This window comes from Amphibalanus amphitrite, unplaced genomic scaffold (genome assembly GCF_019059575.1).
Source record: "Amphibalanus amphitrite isolate SeventyFive unplaced genomic scaffold, NRLGWU_Aamphi_draft 000464F_arrow, whole genome shotgun sequence".
NCBI classification, from domain to species: domain Eukaryota; kingdom Metazoa; phylum Arthropoda; class Thecostraca; order Balanomorpha; family Balanidae; genus Amphibalanus; species Amphibalanus amphitrite.
Window position 1 is genome coordinate 382,877 of NW_024881958.1, and position 19,234 is coordinate 402,110.

The following is a 19,234-nucleotide window of genomic DNA, read 5'->3' on the forward strand; positions in this document are numbered from 1 at the left end:
CTCGCCGGATAGCCCGTCGTGAAAACGTCTACTATGTGATAGTTGAAAACAATATTCATCAATTCAGTCCCAATGGTTGAATGGTTTGTTACGGGTCTGGGTGCCCGCTAAGCGTGCTATGTTGTGTAACATTACGGATCCATGATCCGCAACGCGCACCCAGTGTAGCGGTATGTAACACTAAGCCAAGAAGTGTAACAATTACCTACCTATATTTCTTATAGCATAAGAGAACCCAGTGGTGAAGTTTTTCATATTTTGGTTCATACGCTAACGACTTGATTTGAAAATATATTTTACATCAGCACCGCAGCTATGTCATATAATCTGTCATGCACATACCCAGTACGCATCTATTGCAGGCCTATATTTGCTCGTCACTCAGGACGGCGTTTAACGTCATGCGAATACCCATCGGCTAAATAGCTTGGTTGTCAGTAACACCAAGTCATGCCAGACGCCGTGCATTGCGCTCTTTTCGTGATGCCTCATGGGGGTTGGCTTTTCCCCTGCTGGAACCAGCAATCATTTACGCAAAAAGCGCTTTCTTTTACATAGTCTGATGCCTTAGCTGTAAATCAAAGCCATCGAGATCGGCCGACGGCCACCACAACCAGCTCAAATGAATAACTACCTCATATTCATGGAAGTGACGATTTCGTAAATTGTCATGGCTGCTTATGCGAAGACGGGCTATATCTACCTCAAGGTTCACAGACTCTAAAACACTGATGCAAAGACGGCCTTGATCACTCTGCCAATCAATCAATCAAATAATCAGGTACAAACAGTCCTCCGTACCTGAAAACAGCCATGTTTTGTGTATAACCCTTATACACGTGCTATTCCTACACACAAGAATATTCAACAAGGTTCCGAGTTCATTCAGAAACAATAGCTACAGGCTGTAAAAGCACCAGCTCTCACCAATCAAGTAACACAATAATAGCATAAGAGCATTGCGGTCAATATGCATACCATACCATTCGATTCTCACAAAGCAAGGTGTAAGCGTCGTTATCACAAACTATGCACGAAGCAGAGGACAAGCGTCAGTATCACAAATTATACACGATCGTTGAGCGGCCCTGTCCCGGCATTGCATCCACTGCGCTCTCCGATTTGATGCCGCTTTCCACGGACGGTTGCAGCCCTGCTCTGCCACGAGACCTGTGAGAGAGTGAAGTCCTCTCCCCGCCCAGTCCTCTCCCAGTGCAGTCCTCCCACGGTGAAGTCGTCTCCCAAAGCGCTGTTCTCCCCGGTGCAGTCCTCTCCTGCACGTGAAGTCCTCTCTCCCGGAGGACCCCGCGCCCTCCATACCTTCCACTGTGCGCAATCCTGTTCCGCTCCGCATCCCGCCGTGCGCGGGCTGCCTCATCGTCTCTTAACCCGCGCCCCGTTGGGCTCTGCCGAGCAACGCGCCCGGTTGGGGGGGGGGGCCATTTTGCCCCCCCCCCCTAAGATCTCGAGAACCACGCAACATAGCGACAAGCGGTAAACGGCGTTGGATAGCCCCAACGGGGAACTACCTTGTGACCCAATTTTATTGACCTAGGTCAAACCGATGACGTCACAGGTCAGGTCAAAGGTCCAATTTTCACCGTTTACAGGCACTTCAAGAAAGGCGTTGTAAAATCGAGTAAAATGCATTTCATTGAAAATCATCGATGGGGAAATGTTCTTCAAACACATATTTTGCTATTTGAGGTCACTGATACCAGGTCAGGTCACAGAGGTCAGGTCACGGGGGGGTCACAATATGAAAGTGTCGTGTGATACATGTTTTATGGTCCATTTTACATGACAAATGCGATTATATGGGTCAGGCAGCCTTTGGGGCCAGCTTAGATCACGTTTTGGTCAAGGTCAGGTCAAGGTCAGGTCAAGGTCAGGTCAAATTAGGTCAAATTTCAAAGTTAATATTTTTGCATAAAATGGGTATCGAATCGATGCAGCTCGTCACGGGGAGTTCAATGGTGGTCTTTGTTTTGCCGTACGAGGTCTAGAATTGCTAAAAATTGAGTTCAAAAATTTGACGTCATCATTTTTGAACAGTTTTTTTCGCTATAACTTGGCCAAAAAACGAGATATCGATCTGAAATTTGGTATGTATATAGAAGAGCGCTGGGACTATCACATATATTCCGGTTTTTTCGAAATTCGGAAAATTTTTGGATTTTTTCAAAGTTTTTCTAAAAAAATCAATTTTTTGATTTTTTTGGGTCAAAAACCAAAAATTTTGAAAATCCGAGATAGCAGTTTTGTAGCGCCGCCTTTTGTCTACTAGACCATATAAAGAACTTTGAAATTGCTTGATAACTGTAGATTTGGTGAGCGTTTCAATATTGCATGTTTTTTGCTCATTTTTGCTCGAACATGACCTCAGTTTGACCTCAATAACTCCTGACCTAAGGTGACCTAAGACTTGAAATTTGGTGTGAAGGTGTCAAATTGATGCCCGGGAAGGTACTGAAAATTTGGCGGCGCTGCGCGCCGCCGTTTTCTTGCTATTCAGGAAAAACCACAGGGGGGGGCCAAAATGGCCCCCCCCCCCCAACGGGGCGAGGGTTAACCGGTCTCTTCGTCCGGCCCTGGCTCAGTGCTCACTGCTGAAACTCAGGTGTCGTGTCGGGTGGTAAGGTCGCGGTTCGCGCCCGTCACATAGTTGATCATGCAGGTGAACCAGCTGTCCACGTGGGGCAGGCCAGCGTAGAACTCGGGCGCCGCGCGCGTGACCGCCGCCAGCCGACAGCAGGGCACGTTGGGGAAGTCGTGGTGCTCGATGTGGTAGCCGGTGTTGAGGAAGAGCCAGTTGAGCGGGCCGCGGTAGCTGTAGGTGACCGCCTGGTTTCCGGGGCCGTACGAGTGGCTGCAGAGCAGTGCTGCCCCGAACGGGTGCAGCGTGCGGCCCAGCAGCGGGCCCAGCGCCAGGTAGGCGGCCGTGCGCGGCCCGCCCAGCAGCAGCGCGCCCGTCACCAGCAGCGCCGACTGCGCGGCGTCCGCCGGGCGGCGCAGCTGGCGCGCGCGCGACGCCAGCGGCGCGGTGAGCAGCAGCAGCAGGCGGCCGGCGCGGCGGCGGCTCAGCGCCACCTGGCGCTCCGACGGCCGGTCAGCGTCCCTGCCCGGCTCGCCCAGGTGGCGGTGGTGGTCGAGGTGTTTGCGGCGCCGGCCGAACCGGTACGGCACCAGCGCCGGAGCGCCCAGCACCCAGGCCAGCGCGTCGTTGAGGCGCGGCCAGCGCGGCCCGAACACGTTGCGGTGCTGGGCGTCGTGCTGCAGGGTGAACTGCAGCAGCCACAGCGAGCCGCCGACCAAGTAGGCGGCGGCCACAACGGCCGGCCAGCAGAAGCGGCGCAGCAGGTAGCCGACGTACAGCTGGGCGGCCACCACGGCGGCAGAGGCCAGCGCCAGCCGCGGCTCGGCGCCCATCAGCGCGCGCACCTGCGGGTGAACCGCTGGAAACGGTAACGGAGGTCAGCACAGGAACAATGACACGGCCAGGGCCCCCTGACACGGCCCTCGCCGGGCCAGGGGGGTTGATGCAACCCCTAAGGTTTTTGGCAAATACCGTAAAACCAGCGGCGCGTAGCGCCGCCAATTTTTAGATGCCCTCTGTGAGAACGTTTTGGCACTCTCCCTGAAAACTTCAGGTCTCAATAGTTTCAGGTCAGGTCACTAGATCACCAAAAACCGATGCAAGGTCAAGGCAAAATTGGGCTAGTTTAGCGGCAACGGAATCACATAGTTTTTTTTCGGTTAATAGCGTAAGAACCGTGGCACATAGCGCCATCAAATTTAAGACGCAGTTTGGGGCAATCATTTGCCGTATGTTCTAGGAGTTTTGAGTTCCAGTGACCTCAGGTCAGGTACAAGGTCACAAAAACTGGTACATGGTCAAAATGGCACTGGAAATACGCTATTTTGTCAATAAAATCTAGAATTGTTAATCGATTTGATTCAAACTGTCAGGGTATGCTAAGCTCACCGAGTTGTATAACCTACATCACAGACTTCTCTATATATATATAGAGAAGTCTGTGCCTACATACATCCAGGTTTTTCAAGTTCAGGTGACCTGAGGTCATGTAGAGGTCGCGACAAATTCCGAGAAAATTTGGCCGAATGGCTTAACCCTCGCTCTGGCAGGGCATTTTTCATAACACGGCCTGGCAGGGGGTTGATGCGAGCCCCCTGCCCATCGCGTTTGGCTCCTATGGCACCTAGCGCACCTAGAAACACCAAATTTGGTAGGTAGGTGGGCCCTCTGGAATTCTTGTGCAAATTTGATTGCTCTAGGTCAATATTTAGGGGGGGTTTGGGAGCATAAATGTAAAAATTCTGCTAAAAACAGGTCAAAAGGTTTTCGCTTATAACTTTTGATATAATTCAGATAGAGCAAAAATAAGAGCAGCATTGAACTCAGCACGTCAAGGCGCGTCGAATGATATACCCAGGGTTACTTTTAAAGGGGGGAAGAGGGGAATTTCCCCCCTTCGAAAATTCCGCTCCCCCTTTCAAATCGTGTCTGAGCGGCTAGGGAGGGAAGGGGGAATTTCCCCCTTTCAAATTTATTTTGGAGCCCATTTTCAATCAATTCGCTATTCAGATTCTATAGTCATCGTTAATCAGATTCTCGTCATCAATCAACGTTGCTGGCGTTAAGATAATTATTAATTTTCAATTTTCGGTTCCATCCAACCATTTTACGTTCAGTGCAGCAGGAACTCCAGATTTGACCCGATACCGATCGGATAGTCGGTGGGACCGTCTCTTGTCTTGTCTCTTCCGTCTTTTCGCAATCACTGACATATCGGTAGGTACAGGCGTCGGCGTAGAAACCGGCGGGGGACGGGATTACCTCTCCGAACCAAGGGTGGATACAGGGGGAGGGGGGCAATGGGCCATGGCCCCTCCTTTGACGCAAAAAGAAGGTGACCCCCTTTTGGACCCCCTTTTATATTCTGTGTTCTTTCTCAGAAACGACCCATTTATTCACGATTATTTTCACTTTTTCATCGACGCCAAGGCCAGACATCTAAAATTTTTGTCCCAATATGACAATGGCCGTGTTTAACCATCCTCCAAACCGGAATCATTGAAGGAAAAACAACGTTATTTTTGTCCCATAGGCATCAAAGCTTTGAGTAATAAATGACTTTTCTCTTTATGCAGCATTCACGTTCATCTGCTTTGCATGCAGAGCAGGGCGCAAAAAAAAATGTATCTCATCACAGCCGGCTTTCCCAATGGAACTTTCACTGCTCACTAATACTAATAGTTATAATTCAAGTTTTGTGCTTCATTAGTTTTTGTTCGGATATCACTGCCCACCTTGTAGTTGTAGAGGTTGCAGTTTTGTAGCGCCGTCGTTTCTCTACATAGTACATACACGACCACACAAAGAACTTTGGAATTGCTCGTTAACTGTAGCTTTTGTGAGCGTTTAAGAATTTCATGTTTTTTTGCTCATTTTTGCTCGAACAGTTTGACATCAATTACTCCTGACCTAAGGTGACCTAAGACTTGAAATTTTGTGCGAAGGTTTCAAATTGATGCCCGGTAAGGTACTAAAAAATTGGCGGCGCTGCGCGCCGCCGTTTTTCGCTTTTCAAGAAAACCCACATGGGGGGGCCAAAATGACCTCCAATCAGGGCGCGGATTAACCTCTCTCTTTAGAAAGGCGTTACTTAACCCTCGCATGTGTAGGGGGGGGGGGGGTCGGATGGACCCCCCCCCAATGGTTTTTCGCGAATAACTCGCGTAAAAAGCGGCCGATCGCGACGAAACTTTCAGTACCCTCGCATTGATCAATTTTACACCTACCCTGAAAATTGCATGACCCTGACCCAAATGACCTTTAACCTGTGACCTCTTTTCCGAGACCATGTTTGGCCGGAATCGCGATTTCGCGTATGTCGGCTCGCACTAGCCGCGTGTTTGCAAGCTTTTCGTGGTTTCAAACGTTCAAACATGTGATTTGATGTTACTCCCGTGTGTGTCAAGGTCACCTGAAGGTCAGGTCAGGTCATTGACCTTTGGTGACCTCGGGTGACCCGAGTTTTACATGTTTCTAGGCTAGTTTTTGGAGCTGAATTCGAATTTAGCAACCATTTGAACATTTACGAAGTAGTTTTGGTGACTTCGTAACATGTTACGAAGCTGTCAGAGGCGGTTGACACGTACTACGAATACCCGTCACGACGCCTACTGGTTGACCTGACCTGACCTGACCCGACCTAGTCTAAATGCTTCAAGACATCATCTGTGATCAAAACTAACACGATATTCGTGATCAGCACCCCGAAAAACCCCTTAGCAGCCACACTTTACGACTTTCTAACAGGTCCCGATTTTCCCGACTTTGGGTCATTGACCTGACCTGGAAGGTCAACCAATGACCTAGGACCTTAAAATTGGGTATCATCGGCTTCCTCTCGTCACGGGCAACACGCTCGTTTTTTTTTCCGCGAAGCTCTAGCTCGATCAGGGGCCAAACGGCAAGGGGGGGGTCCAACCGACCCCCCCCCCTACACATTAGAAGCTGGCAAACGCCGCACACATGCGAGGGTTAATGTTTGGCCGGGGTATACCTACTAGTTATTGATACCACTGATAGGTTGATACTACTGATTGGCATTTGCAAGGGCGCAGTCAAGTTGGGACCTCCCCCGCCCCTTACAGCCAAGGTAGGTGCGTATATTTTTTAGCAAAATTATTTTTTGGCAACCTTCCAAAATAAAGTGGCTGAATGAAACCCGAGGAAAGAATAGGATTTGGGGGTAGGTAAGGTTCTGCGGGCTCCATCCTAACGAAAAACCTAATGGTATTGCCGCCCACCCCCCCCCCCTTTCAGATGCCCCTGGATCCGCCTTTGCCCCGAACTTTATTCCCCCTCTCAACTTTTCCTGTAAAAGTAACCCTGGATATACCTACTTTTTTCTTACTTAACCCTCGCCCGCACATTTTCCCATCCTAGAACGTTGCCAATAGATATGTCAATCGGATACCAACTTTTTGGTATACCGATACCAAACCGATACCAACTCAGTATTTGGTATTTCAATCCTAATGTGTTTGGTATTTTGTTGGTATCATGAACCCTCGCTAATGTTTAAGAGGCTAAGAAATAGGTAAAAATTTGTTATTTTCCTCATGTTCCCAAGTTGGTTTGGTTTCGGTATTTCTCCACGGTTTTGGTTGGTATTTGGTTTGGTATCGGTATTCCGATTTTCCGTAATTGACATCACTAGTTGCCAACCCCGCGCCATTTCGTTCCTGCTTGAGATAAAGCTTCGCGGTAAAGACCAACAGATTCTTTGGGAAGAGACAAATCCAATGGTAGGTAGGTACCCAATTTTACCTCATTAGGTCAATCATTGACCTTCCAGGTCAGGTCAAACTAAAAATGTTGCTGCTTGGAGCCACCGTTGGAATATCACGTGCGGTGCCCATCATATAGCGATGGCGCTGCCGTTTGTGGTGCCAAGCCAGCTAGAACAGCTATTTGTCACGCTATCTGACTAGGTTTTCACTGCCTGTGGCCTCGACCTGAGATTCATCCAGATATGGTCCATATCACTTATTGAGTGTGCCTATTGAATTCTAATGAATAAAATGATTCATAAAACATGTGTCGCACATGCCCTTTTCTATATTTCGTTTTTGGTGACGTGACCTGACCTTGACCTTGACCTTTGCATAATATTGTATGCAACGAATATTGTCTTGGTAGCCTAAGAACACGTTTTGGGCAATCAGTCTCAGTCCATTATTCGGCAACTACGGTGCAAGGCCGATAATACATATATTGCAGAAACTTGCATTTTGTACCCTTGACCTGACCTTCATCTGACCTCTGACCTACTTAGGCAAAACAAAAAATTAGGCTCAAGATCCGCCTTGTTGAGAGCTTTCGATTACCGTTTACCCCGTTTTTCTACGACCATCGGTTAGGAAGTTAGACAGGAAGGGCAGAATCTGCCCCCCCCCCCCCAGCAGGGAGCGTATGACTGAATAGCCCAGCGGGGCGCGGGTTAACATTACGACGTAATGACCTCTAACTGAGCTCATGTCAGTGACATAAAAAACGAACGATATGTTATAGAACTCGGTGAGCTAAGCAAATCCTGCAAGTATGAAGGAAATCAGTCCAAAACTGTGAGCTGGACAGGTGCACAAAGAAAATTGAAATTTTAACCCTCGCCCATGTAGGGGGGGGGGCTGGTGCAACCCCCACCCCCCTGAGGTTTTTCTTAGCTACACGCCGAATCGTTTCAGATAGCCTGCTCAAATTTTCAGTACCCTTTGGGGCATCCTTTGCGCAACTTTTGTTTTTTTTTGTCAAGGTCATGTCAGGTCACGGAGTTATGACGTCATAAAGGGAACAACTTCCGGCCAGATTTACACTAAATTGGAGATTGCTTTACATTGGCATAAATGCCGACTGACCTGACACACTGATGGATTGTTTTAAAATCACAACTGGCTGATTTGACATTGGCACAATGTCCGTTGACATTTTGAAGGTTAGGTACTAAAGGTCAAGGTAAGGTCAGTGACCTCGGTTGACCTGTAATGACTTCTTGCACTTGTATGCCTTTTCGGGGTACTTTGATGCCCTGAATTCGAATTTGCTATCCATTTCAGGCATCGTCGGTTGTTTCTTGTAGTTCATTTTGGGTCAGGGTCAGGTCAGTGACGTCACACGCCTGACGTGACCCAATGCACAAATGACCTTGCAGACTTCCGATGCTTCCACCGCATCATTTTTAGTGTTATGACATCGAAATACACACCAAACGAATAGAGAGTTGATCAAGGATCACGATAGTGAAGGTTTCAAGCCGATGCCTCTTACCGTTTTGCCGCAATTGGCGCGGAACTCTGAAAAAAAGTTATATTTTTCCGAAAACTTGACCTTTGACCGGTCATAAGTAGGTCAAATGTTGACCTAAGACCAAAAAATATACCACCAATCGCGAGACCTCGTTGAGAGCAATCCGTTGGCCTTTTTCGCTAAGCTCTACGACGCTCCGTTTTCAAACACCAGGAGGGGTCGCACCAACCCCCCCCCCCCCCTGCATGGGCGAAGGTGGCAAAACACCGTTTACGGGCGAGGGTTAACACGTTCTTGCCGGTTTTTCTGACCTGGTGACCTAACCCAAGGCCACCCGGACCTGAAATTTACAGGTCATATGTAAAAAGGCTGCACCATAGGCTGTGCCAAATTTGCGCCGCCGTTTTGACACTATCTTTGAAAAACCTGGGGGGGGGGGCTGCATCAACCCCTCCTGCCAGGGCGAGGGTTAACGTGTAAAAATATGTTCCATTTCAACGTGTTTGTTGTGCTGTGATGCCTCAGTAGTCAGTTTACAGCAATACGTGATAAATTTAATGGGTAGGTACTTGCTGCAAGAATGCTAGGGTCGAATCATCTGAGGTCAAATGACGTCAAACTACGTTTTTGCTATCATTTTGGCACAAAATGCATTTTGATGAGCTTATGAACTTATAACTTAAATAATTAATCTAAGCTCACTTCATTTTAGTGAACCTTAACCCGCGCCCCGTCAGAATGATGTCATGTTCTGCCATTTTCGACCGAAAAAAGACCTTCGCGAGAAGAGCTGTCAGGCCTACAGCTTTGAAGATACAGAAAAATGATCAAGACATAGCATAGGTACTAACCATTTGGAGGGTCAGACGTTTCCAAGAGCGCTCCACAAACACGTCCGTATTTACCGTTAGCATTATTGCTGTTGCGCTTTTGTTCATATCATTAACCCTCGCCGGCACAGGCCATTTTGAGTCCTTCGACGGCACAAGGGGGGGTTGGCACGACCCCCCCCTCGCGTTTGGCCCCTGATCGAGCTAGAGCTTCGCGGAAAAAACGATCGTGTTGCCCGTCACGAGAGGAAGCCGATGATACCCAATTTTAACCCTCGCCGGACCTATTGGTTTTCTACATACGCGCCGGTCGAGGGGGGGGGGGGGGCGGGTACGACCCCCCCCTCGCTGTTTCGCCCCTGGTGGAGCTAGCGCGTCGCGGAAAAAACGAGCGTGTGCGCCGTTACAAGACGCAGAGATTGGTACCCGATTTTAGGGTCCTAGGTCAACCGGTGACCTCTGAGGTCAGGTCAAGTGCCCCAAAGTACGGTTCAGTTTTTGGTGAATAACTTCGCAAAAAACGGCCGCAGAGCGCCGATTTTGGCAGCATCGTGTTCGTCTCGCTCAGGCGCGTCGAATGATATACTTTTTGTCCGGGTCAGGTCAACTTGGGGTGTTGACCTCGGGTCAAGGTCAGGTCAGCACCCCCAGGTCACGAAGTTGGTCAAAAGAGGTCATGTCGCATATCATTCGATTCGGCAGGTCGTTCTGAGTCCATTGGTGGCTTTCCCGACTCGCTAGCTCAATTTGATCAAGAGTTATTGACGAAAAACTCATATGACCTTGATTACGTCATAAATGACGTCACGCAAGGTCAACATTGCAAAAGTGACGCATCTAACCTTGCAAGGAGTGCATCAAACCACGATTCTGTGTGCTTGAGATAGTTGGAGATCGTTCCCGGCGCCAGAATAGCAGTTTGAATTTTTCCCCATTGACTTATAATGGTGAGGCCACGAAAATGACCTGACCTCATATGACCTTTAGGAAAAATCCGAGATATACAAGTTGTGGGACTCATAATGGATACTAGATCCTGCAAGTTTCATTTCCCTGTGACATCTCCTCTGGCAGTGAGGGCGTTGCGAAGTTGCGACATCTGAAGACCGTGCAGAGGTTCACTTATGACGTCATAGGTCAGTGACGTCATAGGTCAGGGCGGCACCCGCCCCCCCCCCCCCTCGGCCGGCGAGGGTTAAGGTCCTAGGTCATCGGGTGACCTTCCAGGTCAGGTCAATGACCCGAAAACCGGGAAAATCGGGACCTGTTAGAAAGTCGTAAAGTGTGGCTGCTATGTGGTTTTCCGGGGTGCTGATCACGAATATCGTGTTAGTTTTGATCAGAGATGATGTCTTTAAGCATTTAGACCAGGTCGGGTCAGGTCAGGTCAGGTCAACCGGTAGGGGTTGTGACGGGTATTCGTAATACGTGTCAACCGCCTCGGACAGCTTCGTAACATGTTACGAAGGCACCCAAACTACTTCGTTAATGTTCAAATGGTTGCTAAATTCGAATTCAGCTCCAAAAACTAGCCTAGAAACATGTAAAACTCGAAAAAGTGAACCGAGGTCACCCGAGGTCACCAAAGGTCAATGACCTGACCTGACCTTCAGGTGACCTTGACAGTTGACACCCACCCTAATGCATGGGAGCAACATCAAATCACATGTTTGAACGTTTGAAACCACGAAAAGCTTGCAAACGCGCGGCTAATGCGAGCCGACATGCGCCGAACCGTGATTCAAATATGGTCACAGAAAAGAGGTCACAGGTCAAAGGTCATTGGGGTCAGGGTCATAAATTTTTTAGGGTAGGTGTAAAATTGATCCATGCGAGGGTACTGAAAGTTTCGTCGCGATCGGCCGCTTTTTATGCGAGTTATTCGCGAAAAACCTTAGGGGGGGGGTTGCATCAACCCTCCCCCCCCTGTGCCGGCGAGGGTTAAGATCTTAATTTAATGCGCAATAATTTCTCAGAGCTTTAACTGGAAAAACCAGCGGCGCGTAGCGCCGCCAATTTTGAGATACCCTGTGTGAGAACCTTTTGGCACCCTCCCTGAAAACTTCAGGTCTCAATAGTTTCAGGTCAGGTCACTAGATCACCAAAAACGATGCAAGGTCAAAGTAAAATTGGGCTTGTTTAGCGGCAACGGAATCACAAAGTTTTTTTTCGGTAATAGCGTAAGAACCGTGGCACGGAGCACCATCAACTTTAATCCTCGGCGGCCGAGGGGGGGGGCCGGTGCCGCCCCCCCCCCCATAGGGTTTGTTCGCGATAGCTCCGAACACGCTGGCGATAGAGAGCTGAAACTTGGCATATCTGACCTTTGATTCAAGCCGGATCTTTTGACACCAATTACATTTTCGGGTCAGGTCAGGTCACTGACCTATGACGTCATAAGTGAACCTCTGCACGGTCTTCAGATGTCGCAACTTCGCAACGCCCTCACTGCCAGAGGAGCTTTCACAGGGAAATGAAACTTGCAGGATCTAGTATCCATTACGAGTCTCACATCTTGTATATCTCGGAGTTTTCCTAAAGATCATATGTGGTCAGGTCATTTTCGTGACCTCACCATTATAAGTCAATTAACTGCTATTCTGGCGCCGGGAACGACCTGCAACTATCTCAAGCACACAGAATCGTGAGTTGATGCACTCCTTGCAAGGTTAGATGCGTCACTTTTGCAATATTGACCTTGCGTGACGTCATTTATGACGTCATCAAGGTCATACTAGTTTTTTGTCATTAACTCCCGATCAAATTGAGCTAGCGAGCCGGGAAAGCCACCAATGGACTCAGGAAGACGTGCCGAATCGAATGATATACGACATGACCTCTTTCGACCAACTTCGTGACCTGGGGGCGCTGACCTGTCCTTGACCTGAGGTCAACACCCGAAGTTGACCTGACCCAAACAAAAAGTATATCATTTGACGCGCCTGAGCGAGGCGAACACGATGCTGCCAAAATCGGCGCTATGCGGCCGTTTTTGCGAAGTTATTCACCAAAAACTGAACCGTAGGCCTTGGGGCACTTGACCTGACCTTTGACCTTCGGTCACCGGTTGACCTAGGACCTTAACCCTCGCCGGACCTATTGGTTTTCTACAAACGCGCCGGCCGAGGGGGGCGGGTACGACCCCCCTCGCCGTTTCGCCCCTGGTGGAGCTAGCGCGTCGCGGAAAAAAACGAGCGTGTACGCCGTTACGAGACGCAGAGATTGGTACCCGATTTTAACCCGGCAGGCGGTGGGCCTCCCGGCCACCTTCCGCGCGGTGGGGGATGGGGGGCTTTTTTTTTGCCCCCCCCCCCCTCCCGTATCTCCGAAACTACTGGACGGATCCGGAAAATTCAAACGGCGTTCGATAGCCCTGTCAAATTTGTCGAGAGAAGCCAAATTTCATTGACCTCGGGGTCACCGATGACGTCACAGGTCATGTTAAAGATAAAATGTTTCACCGTTCACGGGTCATCTAGGGAAAGCGCTATAACACCGAGTAAAACGCATTTTGTTGGAAATCAGCGATAGGGCGTCAGTTGTCTAGTACATATGTTGCTATTAGAGGTCACTGGTTATACCAGGTCAGGTCACAGGTCAGGTCACCAAGGGTCTCCAAGGGTCACCACATGAACCCAACTTTATTAATGTTGTGCGATGCATGTTTTATGGCCAACTTTTCATTTCCAACTCAATGGTGTTGGTTATAAGACCATCAGATACGGTTTAGGTCACTTTCTGATGGACGTCAGGTTAAGGTCAGGTCAAAAAAGTCAAATTTCTAAGTTGCTAGTTTTGCATAAAATGGGTGTTGATTCGATGCAGCTCGTCAAGGGGAGTCTAATGGTGTTCTTTGTTTTGCGCTACAAGGTCTAGAATTACTATTAATTGAGTTTGAATATTTGACATCATCAATTTTGAACAGTTTTTTCGCTATAACTTGGCCAAAATAAGAGGTATCGATCTCAAATTTGGTATGTAGATAGAACGCGGTAGGGACTATCACATATCTTCCGGTTTTTTCGAAATTAAAAAAAATGGATTTTTTCGGCTATTAATTTCAAAAAAAAATCTATTTTTTTATTTTCTGGGGGTCAAAATCCAAAAATTTCTAAAATCCCACATAACAATAGTGTAGCCCTCTTAATTCTACACCTCTTATGTCTGTAACATTTTTCTGTATCTCTAAAGCTGTAGGCCTGACAGCTCTTCCCGCGAAACCTTTTTTTAGGTCGAAAATGGCAAAAATGACGTCACTCTGACGTCATTAGCGGCCAACCTATCATAGCCTTTGGGAAAATTTTTGGTCACAATGTGCAATAGCTATTCACGGGGGGTACTGAAAGTTTGGTGACGATCGGCGCAGCGGTTCTCGAGATATATCGAAAAACTAAAGGGGGGCAAAAAATGCCCCCCCCCCCCACCGCCTGGAAGGTTAGGGTCCTAGGTCAACTGGTGACCTCTGAGGTCAGGTCAATTACCCCAAGGTACGGTTCAGTTTTTTTGTAAATAACTTCGCGAAAAACGGCCGCAGAGCTGCGACTTTGGTAGCATCGTGTTCGCCTCGCTCAGACGCGTCAAATGATATACTTTTTGTTCGGGTCAGGTCAACTTAGGGTGTTAACCTCAGGTCAAGGTCAGGTCAGCACCCCCAGGTCATGAAGTTGGTCGAAAGAGGTCATATTGCATATCATTCGATTCGGCAGGTCTTCCTGAGTCCATTGGTGGCTTTCCTGACTCGCTAGCTCAATTTGATGAAGAGTTATTGACGAAAAATTAATATGACCTTGATGACGTCATAAATGACGTCACACAAGGTCAACATTGCAAAAGTGAGGCATCTAACCTTCCAAGGGTGCCTCAAATCACGATTCTGTGTGCTTGAGATAGTTTGAGATCGTTCCCGGCGCCAGCATAGCAGTTTTCATTTTTCCCAATTGACTTGTAGGTAATGGTGAGGCCACGAAAATGACCTGACCTCATATGACCTTCAGGAAAAATCCGAGATATACAAGTTGTGAGACTCATAATGGATACTAGATCCTGCAAGTTTCATTTCCCTGTTGACATCTCCTCTGGCAGTGAGGGCGTTGCGAAGTTGCGACATCTGAAGACCGTGCAGAGGTTCACTTATGACGTCATAGGTCAGTGACCTGACCTGACCTAAAAATGCGGTTGGTGTCAAAAGATCCGGCTTGAATCAAAGGTCAGGTATGCCAAGTTTCAGCTCTCTATCTCCAGCGTGTTTGGAGCTATCGCGAAAAAAAAACTATGTATGGGGGGCGGCACCCGAACCCCCCCCCCCCCCCCTCGGCCGGCGAGGGTTAAAATCGGGTACCAATCTCTGCGTCTCGTAACGGCGCACACGTTCGTTTTTTTCTGCGACGCGCTAGCTCCACCAGGAGCGAAATGGCGAGGTTGGGGTCATACCCGCCCCCCTCCCCCCTCGGCCGGCGCGTATGTAGAAAACCAATAGGTCCGGCGAGGGTTAAATTTCGCCCAAACTGGTAACAAACGATACTATTTGATACGCATTGATTTGCTAAGCTCACTGGTTCACCGGTGCTTTTTTCTGCTCTACCTTTATTAGATAAAAAGTTATAAGCGAAAATGTTTGACGTGTACTTGAACTCTAGCCCCGTTGGAGGGGGGCCAGTTTGCCCCGACCCCCTGTGGTTTTTCCTAAATAGCAAGAAAACGGCGGCGTGCAGCGCCGCCAAATTTTCAGTACTTTCCCGGGCATCAATTTGACACCACAAACAAAAATTCAAGTCTTGAACAAAAATTCAAGTCTTAGGTCGCCTTATGTCAGGAGCTATTGAGGTCAAACTGCAGAGGTCATGTTCGAGCAAACATGAGCAAAACATGAAATCTTGAAACGCTCACAAAAGCTTCAGTTACTAAGCAATTTCAACGTTCTTTATGTGGTCATGTAGAGAAAATACAGCGCTACAAAGTTGCTATCTAGCCTTTTAAAAATGTTGGGATTTTGACCCCCAAAAATAAAAAAGTTGATTTTTAAGGAAAACGCAAAAAAATCCGAAAGTTTTTCGAGTTTCGGAAAAAAATGGAATATACCTATGTGATAGTCCCTGCGCTCTTCTATCTACATACCAAATTTCTAAATCGATACCTCATTTTTTGGCCAAGTAATAGCGAAAGAAACTGTTCAAAATTGATTATGTCAAATTTTTAACTCCATCTTTAGCAAATCTATAGACCACGTAGCGCAAAACAAAGACCACCATTGAACTCCCCGTGACCAGGTGCATCGAATTGATACCCATTTTATGCAAAGATATCAACTTTGAAATTTGACGTTATTTGACCTGACCTTGACCTGACCTTGACTTGACCTTCACAAAAACATAATCTCAACTGACCCCAAGGGCTGCCTGTCCCACATCATCGCATTTGGCATCTAAAATGGACCATAAAACATGCATCGCATATTTTTATATGGTGACCCTCAGTGACCTGACCTCTGTGACCTGACCTGGTATCAGTGACCTCAAATGGCAAAATACGTGTTTGACGAACATTTCCACATCGATGATTTTCAATGAAATGCATTTTACTCGATTTTACAACGCATTTCTTGAGATGCCTGTCAAACGTTGAAAATTCGACATTTGACCTGACCTGTGACGTCATCGGTTAGACTGAGGTCAATGAAATTGGGACACAAGGTAGATCCCCGTTGGGGCTATCCAACGCCGTTTGCCGCTTGTCGCTATGTTGCGTGGTTCTCGAGATCTTAGGGGGGGGGGGGCAAAATGCCCCCCCCCATCAGACCACGTTGCTCGGCAGACCCCATCAGGGCGCGGGTTAATGCCCTTTATGATATGTGCCCGCCATGAATGATAAATGCCCACGGCGGTTATCGTCATTGCAATTTTTTAAAGTTTGCTTTATCTGCAGGGATTAACCCTATTAGTGGCAGGGGGGTTGTTTTTATCCACCCCTCAGGTTTTTCGGGAATATCTCTGAAACCGCTGAAGCTACGATGCTGAAATTTTCTGACTTTTCCTAAAACTAAATTGGGCACATTCCCTGAAAATTTCAAGTTCATAGGTTTACCAGGGGCGGCTCCAGAGCACTGGGAATTGGGGGGTCCTATTCGTGAAGCGAGTCATTTGGGCGAAGATCACGATGCTGCACCAGTTTTACGAACAGTGAATGAAAGGTATCATGTGATAACATATACAGTTATTGTGCATCCTCTTTTGACACGTTTTTGCTATAATAGGCGGATCCAGGCGTTCAAAAAGGGGGGTTATGTTTTACCTCCCAAAATAGGTGCCCTGACACCGCCTATGCATGAATAATACAATTGTAGTCGTTCTCTCATAAAAAAAAAAAATTGTAACATAACAAGACCATTACCACCCTTTTTAGAAACAGTACCAACAAAAATCTTATTTACTATACTTTTTGTGTACCCCCAATCTCAATGATCTGTATCCGCCTATGATTTTTGAAAATGCATATTTTTAGGATCCATGTGAATTCCTGGTTCATTCTCTATCGATCGGCAAAAGTTGCGTTAAGATTGGATCAAAAACCTGGCCGTGATAAACAGTCTAAAATGTATCTGCAATTTGCCCGTTTTTACCCCCCCTATTGACATTTTTTCAATTCTTTTTATGTTTTAGAAATGTAGATCACGTTGTGCGAAATCGAATGCCGTTTGAATTTTGAAAATCGGCCCGTTAGATCTCGAGATATCAAGGGGGGGTCGTAAACAGCCCCCCCCCCCCTGCCACTAATATGAATAGGGGGTAGCCAGGAGCCTGCCACTAATAGGGTTAAAGTTGTAACAATAAATTATCAAAGCAATGCTCTGCTTGCATGACCCGCTCGTACAATCTTATGTCATTCCTCGCAAAAGAAATGGAAGCAGCACCGCGACCCAAGAGTAGTTATGTATGTAGTCCTACGAAATCAGTCAAACCCCACTAACCAAGGATGGCTTTTCTTCTTTCAACATGTTCCATGGCTGCGCTGAGTTGTGCCTCCGAGTCCGGACACGCGGTGCTCGTGCTGCAGATCGCGACAGTCCGCCGCCCTTCTCTTCAGTTCAAAAGCACGGCGCACGAGCCCACCTCACCCCGCGTGGCACCAGCAGTTCCGCTGCGGATGGCCGGCCGACTGCCGCTGCACGCGCCGCCCGCCGCCTCTTGTTGCCCCCATGGCTGATGCCAAGTGGCGTCATCCCCGGGTCGGATAGCCGCGGGGGATACCCGGGCAACGAGGTCGCCATCATTCGCAATTCAGCGCGAGACGAAACACGGCTGACGTGGCAGAGCACTTTAAACCAGCGCTGTGGTGGCGCGATGGTCCGATCCTTAGGTACAAAGACAACGACAGTCAAACTTCCCCGATCTATGCTTTGTCATTTTGTCAAACCCACTCAAGACATGTGCTAAAATGAAGATACATCGGTGTTTGCATTCTTCAGAAAGGTTTTCGCAAATAGCTTAACCCTTGCCCTGCTGGGGGGAGGGGTGTTGTGTTTGAACACACCCACCCCTGTGGTTTTTCGCAAATATATAAAAAAGGCGGCGCGGAGCGCTGCCGGATTCCTTAGATTCCCTTATGTCGTTTCCCGTCTGTTTCAACCTATACATGTATCCAGCCGTACTCAGGAACACATCGTATGAGATCACTACACAGAGGTATGATGCCTACTTTTTTGCCTTTGACCTTGACCTCTGACCTTGCAAATTGATCTGAGGTCAAAACTCGTAGGTGTATTAGAATCTTCTCGTATAGTGCTTTCATTTGGTGCTTTGTTGTTTCCGTAGCTCCTATATTTACAGAGTTAGAATGGGGGGAGGGTAAATATTTCCCCCAGGCTGAGATAGTTGGGATTACCTCCGGGCCCGGCCGGGTTAGCCCGCGAGTTGCCTGGGGGGGGGGGCGTTAAACGCCCCCACTTTTTTCGCCGGGCCATATTATAAAAACGGCGCGCCGCAGGCGCGCCAAAATTTGGGTACCTGTAGGGCATTGATTGAATTGTTTATTGTGATAAAGTTTAAAAAAATCGGTCGGAAAACTTTTTGAGATATCGAGGTTTTAGTGACGTCATGATTTCTGAGTTTTCGACCAAAAACGGCATATGTTCAAAAAATCATATACAATCACAGAATGGACATACAGACATGCCGCAAGCGCCATTAGACTGCCAATAGGTACCATGAGCAATCAAATGGCTATCTTCGATTATTTATTATCGTTCCGCATTTTCCAAAATCTTGAACTGAATCCTGGCAATTTCTCGTGACTTCTTCACGACCATGAAACATGCGTTTCTTAAATTGAACTTCTTGAACAAAACACGTACACATATGATAAAATGAATGTCACCATCGTGTTCTACGCCCAAAATTACCCACAAAACATGTGTCACAGGTTGCGAATATCAGTTTTGATTTTCGGAGATATGTGCCTACCCGGTTGACCTGACCTTGACCCTGACCTATGCTTGACTGACCCCTACATGGAGCTGACACTCTTGTAGGCCTTATATGAAAGATTGCGCACCGTTTTGACAGAGTTTATGACG

The 19,234-nt window shown here is 47.8% G+C and overlaps 1 protein-coding gene across 1 annotated transcript; it reads right to left on the minus strand.

The window, feature by feature from the left end:
• Window positions 1-278: 278 nt before the first annotated feature.
• On the minus strand, window positions 279-17,844 carry LOC122391985 (sphingolipid delta(4)-desaturase/C4-monooxygenase DES2-like). The gene is made up of 2 exons (XM_043386371.1): window positions 17,630-17,844; window positions 279-3,455 (listed from the first exon to the last, which is right to left on the minus strand). The coding sequence occupies exons 1-2, from the start codon at window positions 17,661-17,663 to the stop codon at window positions 2,617-2,619; spliced, it is 873 nt and encodes a 290-aa protein (XP_043242306.1). The 5' UTR covers window positions 17,664-17,844; the 3' UTR covers window positions 279-2,616.
• Between the last annotated feature and the right edge of the window lie 1,390 nt (window positions 17,845-19,234).

What these genes read in the sequence shown, in the direction of transcription:
- LOC122391985 (XM_043386371.1), bottom strand. Translation starts at nt 17,663, where the DNA reads ATGGAACATGTTGAAAGAAGAAAAGCCATCCTTG. An exon ending in AAGAAGAAAAGCCATCCTTG is followed by an intron (nt 3,456 to 17,629) that starts GTTAGTGGGGTT and finishes TACCGTTTCCAG; the next exon opens with CGGTTCACCCGCAGGTGCGC.